This window comes from Arachis ipaensis, chromosome B06 (assembly GCF_000816755.2).
Source record: "Arachis ipaensis cultivar K30076 chromosome B06, Araip1.1, whole genome shotgun sequence".
Classification (NCBI taxonomy): Eukaryota; Viridiplantae; Streptophyta; class Magnoliopsida; order Fabales; family Fabaceae; genus Arachis; species Arachis ipaensis.
The window spans coordinates 101,639,703-101,646,734 of record NC_029790.2 but is presented as its reverse complement, the minus strand read 5'-3'; the positions used below and the strand labels follow the sequence as shown (position 1 = coordinate 101,646,734).

The 7,032-nt window shown below is 35.0% G+C and overlaps 1 protein-coding gene across 6 annotated transcripts; it reads right to left on the bottom strand.

Moving 5' to 3' along the window:
* LOC110263429 lies at positions 1,131-6,310 on the bottom strand. Of its 6 annotated transcripts, XR_002349081.1 has the most exons (10): positions 4,991-6,307; positions 4,633-4,808; positions 4,316-4,400; positions 4,158-4,232; positions 3,163-3,252; positions 2,466-2,611; positions 2,243-2,364; positions 2,056-2,097; positions 1,621-1,952; positions 1,132-1,495 (listed from the first exon to the last, which is right to left on the bottom strand). XR_002349081.1 is itself a non-coding variant. In XM_021104666.1 (6 exons), the coding sequence occupies exons 1-4, from the start codon at positions 5,336-5,338 to the stop codon at positions 4,200-4,202; spliced, it is 642 nt and encodes a 213-aa protein (XP_020960325.1). In that variant the 5' UTR covers positions 5,339-6,278; the 3' UTR covers positions 2,371-2,611; positions 3,163-3,252; positions 4,158-4,199. The 6 variants fall into 6 exon arrangements, 1 of the variants encoding a protein (XP_020960325.1); XR_002349080.1 differs by having other exon boundaries at positions 1,131-1,495; positions 1,621-2,097; positions 4,991-6,309; XR_002349078.1 differs by having other exon boundaries at positions 1,131-1,495; positions 2,056-2,364; positions 4,991-6,308.

The following is a 7,032-nucleotide window of genomic DNA, read 5'->3' as shown; positions in this document are numbered from 1 at the left end:
CGTAGTGACAGACGCAAAAGGATCAATGGATCCTATTCCAACATGAGTGAGAACCAACAGATGATTAGCCGTGCGATAACAGCGCATTTGGACCATTTTCACTGAGAGGATGGATGGTAGCCATTGACAACGGTGATCCACCAACATACAGCTTGCCATGGAAGGAGCCTTGCGTGCGTGAAGAAGAAGACAGTAGGAAAGCAAAGATTCAGAAGACAAAGTATCTCCAAAACCTCAACTTGTTCTCCATTACTGAATCACAAGTACCCTTTATTTCATGTTGGTTATTTTTCATAAATACAATCACTCTCATCATTAATCTCCTGACTAAGATTTACAAAATAGCCATAGCTTGCTTCAGGCCGACAATCTCCGTGGGATCGACCCTTACTCACGTAAGGTATTACTTGAACGACCCAATGCACTTGCTGGTTAGTTATGCGGAATTGTGAAAAATGTGAATCATAATTTCGTGCATCAATTCTCAACCATGTGGTCATAAGAGTATTTACGAGAATGATCCTAGCCTTTTGCATTTGCCTAGTTTCAAAAAGAACAACAACAGTACAGAGAATAATGATGATGATGATGATGATGATGATGATGATAATGATGATGATGATGATGATGGTGGTGGTGGTGGTGGTATGAGTTGTTCAAGTTTAGATTTGTTTGAGTTTGATCACCTTATTGGATCATCAACTGCTGGAATTAGATTCAATGAAGAGCTTCCTTTTTATGAAACCACCAATTTAGAAACAAATAAGGCAACTGCTAATTCTTTGCGTTTCTAACTAATTATTTTATTCTTAGTATGTAGTAGTAGTCCCCTCCAAAAATTGTAATTAAAAATAATCTATTTTTCATTCATTAATTAATCTACACTAATTTTCAGCTTTTATTATTCTTATGCTAATGAATTTATTTCTGTGAATCTTTATTATCTAACTATATTCGTGCGTGTGTGGAGATCTAGAAGCAACGGAGTAGGAGAAGCTCATGATCACACTCAACTCGTACAAATTGTCAAATAAAACAAAGACAAACTGAAATGAGATAAAGGAAACACAGACCCCATAAATTTGTTTATTTTTTTTCCTACCCGACGAGAATTGAAAAGCAGATGGAACGAAGCCCTTGTATAGTGTAAAAATAGCATTTTTCTTAAACGAGAAAGTTTACTCAATAAGCTTCAGTGCATCAAGTATGAAAACATAAAATGTGCCTACAATTGTTTAGCACTCTACATCAAGCAGGAGTTCAATTAGAATTAAGTCTGAAATAAAGTCACAAAACACAAGTCTGAACATTAATTAGTCATTTTTTCCACTAGGAAATCGAATTGTAGGGAAGAGGGTAGGATAGTGAACTATGCACCCAACCTTGCTGGAAATGCAAGGGACGCTGCTCCGTTTTCCAGTGACAATCACAAATGCTACTGCCTTCTTATGTCTTTCGACAAGGATACCTATTAACAGCGGCCTCAATGGTCAACCTGAAGATAACAAAAGGGTGGATGAGAACCTCAATAAAACCAAAAAATAACCTTCTCCTGAATTTAAACAGGAGGGGGGGCACATAATGTCACTCAGAATCGTTTGGCCATACTTTTAGTAGTACCTTCATGTGCATGGGATCTAAACCTTGGCAAAATATTTAGCGTGTTATATCTTCATATCTTAGTGTGCGAGGGCTCATCCATCACAGTTGGAGGCGGTGGACTACAAAAGTAAGTACTACCAAAATGGATCCATTTGTTCGGCCTTATATTATCATAGCTACTCCCAAAAAGAGTTAAGTCGACGACTTAGGGTTCATTTCATAATCGGAGGATCCCTTTTGAAGGTCTTCCAATACTCTATCGCCAATTCTATCACAGCCATGCGGTTCTCATTGTGGTACTTAAGAACCATGTCAATGGCAAGCCTCATCCTGCAATAGTAGCTCATCTTCTGCATCACAATTACATTTATAGAGCATATTTCAAATGAATTTCAATACATTGTTCAGTGGTATGGTACCGGACAAAACAGTTTATGCAATAACGTCGCTTACCATAACGTCGTAAGAGCTCTACAAGTGGTACAATATCATCCACTGAGCCACATACATTCCACAATAATTGTTGTAACATTGCAATTTTAGGATTCATGTGTAAAACAAACTTGAAGAACTCGTGTATCGACTTAAATAAATTAATTACGTGATAGTGATGAATAACTGACATTGACTTATCTCATACCTTCGATGGTCTTATTCGACAACCTTTGGCTCATAAAGTTTATACTCACTTCTAAGTAACCTCTCATCAGTTGGGCTTTTATACCATGATTCGTCAACAAGAATTTCTTCCAAGAAAATGGCCTAAATACGTAAAAAATCATAAGTAGAGTCGTTACTACATTAAGAATACACGAAAAATTATAAACAATAAATAAGTCACAAAGAGAATGCAGAAGGAATACATTTTGTACCACTTCCTAATCTGCCTAATCCTTCTAACCCTAACTCAGGCAGCAGCTTTCAGGGAATCCAGATACACTAGCTCCTTTCTAACAATGTCCACGACCAGCAGGAACCAGTGGTTGTCGGACCAAATTGGGGCGAATATCTGTAAAATACTTTTTTCGTCAACAATGTATTTAGGTTACACCTGGTAGATGTCCCACGTACGGAAAGACAGAAACATAAAGAAATCGGCACAGAGACAAGAATACAAACACGAAAACGATTCATGAATACTCTAGTTCAGCCGTAACATAATAAAAAATTATTCAAGTTCAAATCCAACTCGTCGTCTTCTTCCAGTCACCTGATTCTCATTTTACTTCAAAAGAAAAAAAAAAACTCTACAACCAAATGCAATTTAGAATTCCATTTTCATAATACACTACAAATTCAAACAACAAAAGACGTATTTCACAATATATAATATACATGTAACTTGATATATGAAATTAACAAGGAGAGATCAAGGTGAGTGGCTGCCACGGTGAATAAGAGAGAAAGTAGAGGGTAATGTCATCATGAAGATTTTGACGTTTTCAAAAAAAAATAATGGTAAACTAGTTTAAATTTAGAATTTTGTTACACACAAACGCAAACATAACCAACTCAAACACCATGGGCGTGCGTAATACAGATATTTTTGAAGTTTCATACCTTGCACACGATGTTAGCCATCCCCATGAAGTCTTTGTGTATAGCCTCCATAGTCGTCCATGGTATTTGTCCGCGACCAATAGCAATTTGCTGCAGAATACAAACAGCTGGTGTTAATTTCCACCCGTGACCAGGGTGGAGCTTAGCTAGGACAATGGGGTCCATGCCCCCCGACAATTTTATAAAAGAAATAATTTTCAGTCAAATCATATATATGAAGTTTTTGGATTGGTGTTGATACATTTCACAATTCCTAACATTGCTATTGTCGTAGGTTTAATTCTAACTTAAACCGTATGGACCTTCTTTTATCATCAACTGGGGATATATTTTTGTTCTCTTTCGTTTAATGAAATCAAATGTTTATTTTTTATATTTATTTATATCTTGATTTCATATTATAATTATACGTTAATATTTTTCCAGTTTATAATTAGAAGGATAAGCTAATTTCATTAAATCATGATGATTTCAATAAATATAATACAATTAGGAAATAATAAATAAACTATAAAATACATAAATCAATTGGACATGATTTGTTAGATAAGCAATATATATTATTTAAATAAGTCTAGTTTTATAGTTTTCAATGTCATGTCAAAATATATATTTATCATTTTATGTTTTGTTATCTTTAATATTTAATGAAAAGTAATGTCGACAAACAACAACTATAATTCAAAATGCTATTTTGATAATTATAAAATTGTAATTTTTTTATAATTTATCACGGTCTTATAATTAGAATTTATGATGATTGAAAAATAAAAGAATTGACATTTAATTTAAATATAAATACTTTTACCTCTTATTAGTACGTAAATATATATTTGGTATCCACAAAATTTTTTTCAAGATCCGCCACTGTCGGTGACGACAACTTTCAACAGACACAATGACATCAGTTAAATTACCCTAGAACACAACACTGATAAATTGGTGTCGTACATTGTCCTACACAGGTATAGAGGGAGACAAAGTACAAAACTGACCGTGAGGATTGTTGACAAGAACCATTGAACTCTACTCAAGCTTCAAGTAAGCATTGAGGCAAGCAGTATCAAAACCTATTAGGCAGCACCATATTTTTAATGGATTGAACAACAAATTCATAGCAATGATACATGGTTATATGGAAATGGAGACTTACATCATCCACGATGGGCTTTCCGGGCTCAAGGGTCCTCAGTGCCCCACGTGTGACGGCACAGTGAGGGTTAGGAACAAGCAGCTTACTACAAATGACATCCATTAGTAGGTTGTGGCCAGCTAATATGGAAACACCATACAGATTTAATTCATATACAAGCAACTTAGCACTAGCAAGTGGTGGAACACCTTGAGGTTAAAATTCTCACATGAATCTCAACTTTCAATAGAATTAGAAATCCTCATACGAATACATGAACTGCTTGTCGGAAACACATGAATACGAAATTGAATTATAACCATAAGTAAAATTCTCACCTCACATTAATGCTTTCCATACAGACTCTAAAAGAAGCCAACACTATCCAATCATGAGACACTTTTGCGTTTCGATAAACTTCTTTAGGTTGCCAATCTAACCCTGGATACCATCCATTTTCCGAACCAACGATGAGAGCGTCTCCTACGCAATCTTGGCTGCAAATTCGCCATCCCTACGTGGGTTTAAAAAAGTCAACTTTAGCACAACCGATGAGTTTTAGTCAATTGAACTATAACAACATAGTAGCAGCATAACAAACTTTAAAAATGGGACTAAATCCTAAGACACGCAAATAAGAGTTTTCATGTAAGTGGAGCATCAATATAGATTATTGTAAGACTCAGTAGTACTTACGATTGCAGAGAATTGGCTGTTGGAGACCCGAGTGATGCCTTTATGCAGAGTCACAAGATAGAGTTGGACTGTCCCCAAAGTCCTTCGTTTGATCTGCCGAAGATATCTGAATCGGTCTGTGGTTTGGTGCCTCCATGCCTGCAACTTTAGCTCAACGGAGGTAGCAATAAAAGCTTGCATAAATAGTAGCATGTAAAATAACAGAATTCCTGCCCGTGAAGGATCCCCACAATGGAATTGCTTCATTGTCTTCGTTCGGGGACAACGGCAGTGGGAGGAAGAATTGATGGCGGTATCAGGTGGTTTAGGGTTAAAGGTCATAATGTCATTAGACATATGCAATTTCATCAGATTGTGATGTTCGTGTAGTGGGCTTTTTTATTTTTTTTATCAATCCAAGGCTACTTCATTTTTTACGTAATGTAACAGCGGTCTCAACCAATTCCATGCCATAGGTTACGAATGAATGTATATGTGATTTGGCAGTTGTTTTTGTTAAGCCCAAAGTTTATAATATTTTGAAATTGTGGATGGAAACAATATTGGTTGGCCCACCGTGTTAGGTAGGGACAATGAAAAATAAAATAAGAAGTACTCTAATTAGGAGACCCATTTTAAAACCATATCGATGTCACAAAATTTTCAATTTGCTAAGTACGTACAGAGTGCAAACTAATTCGTTAATTTTAAAAAAATTGTAATTCTACATTAAAGAACTTTCCCAGATAATAAAAACTCACGGAATGCGACTACTTGGATCACGTAAAAATAGACAAAATGCAGATATAAAAAGTTATCAAGTGGGAGTTTGGTGAATTTGAAAAAGGATTTACCTAAAGCTAAAATGTTAACTAAATAGATGTCCAAGAAGGAAAGAAAGTTTTAGTTGGAATTTTCCATGAAAATAGGATTCCATCTTTTCATCCTAATATTTCAGACAGCATATTAAAAATACAATGTAGGCAACATTTGAAAGAGTAATAGTTTCATGCAAGTGATCTTGAATAGGAATCAGAGACGGCTAGATTTCTGACATGCAACTTGGTTATCTTTGATGCTAACATTGGTACTTTTGGTACTTTTCAGGTGGTGTGGAGAGCATACTTTACTAGAAGTGGCCTAATAGAATTCTTCTAAACTGTGGAAATGCCAAAGTTAGATCAGATACTTTTTTCCTGGGGTGATACCGGTGTCACATTGGTGTTTGAATTTCTTTCATGGCCACCACTACGAAAAGGTGCAGAAGGTAAACCAGTTTGATGTGTTTATGGTATGCTAAAAAATGAAAAATTAGAAATCTCCAGTGTGCTTCCTATACATCGACCATTCGGGCATTGCTTTAATTTTGTGGGCGAGAAGTCCGTTTTTTTCCCCTCTTGAAAGTGTCATCGTGACACACGACATGACCATACTACACAACCAACCACAAGGAAGTCTAGAGACTCCATCTCCGATGTGAATTTTTTCAACTTGGATACGGCACTGTGGTCATCCATGAGTGCAATCATTTTTTAAACCTATTTGAATCCTCTTTGCCCTTAATAATTAATATATGCTTCAAGTATTACTTTAAGATAATATAATTCATATCAAGATACACAATTATATTTCAGATGAGATTATTTTAAAACTGAAATAGGCAAAAATTATTAAATACATACAAGGACGGAGCTTAATTAAAACAAGGGGGCCATAGCCCCCCAACTTGTTAAAAAAATTAGTAGTACTTCTTCAAAAAATAAAAAATAATTTAGTTGGTTCAAATATTTTACTATGACTTAAAATACTAAAGTTCAATCTTCATCTCTTGCTTTTATTGCACAATAGTTTTTAGTTTTAAACATTCAAACCTTGTCGGATTTGGACTGAATTGAGTGTATTCGCATTTCGCAGCTCTCTATTCAATAAGCAACACTCCCTCTACCTTTGAGTTCAAATATAAAATATTAGGTATTTTTTATTTATGTAATTTAATATTATTTTATATTTTACTGTTTATTTAATTTAATTTTTTATATGATAAAAAATATTAGAATATTCAA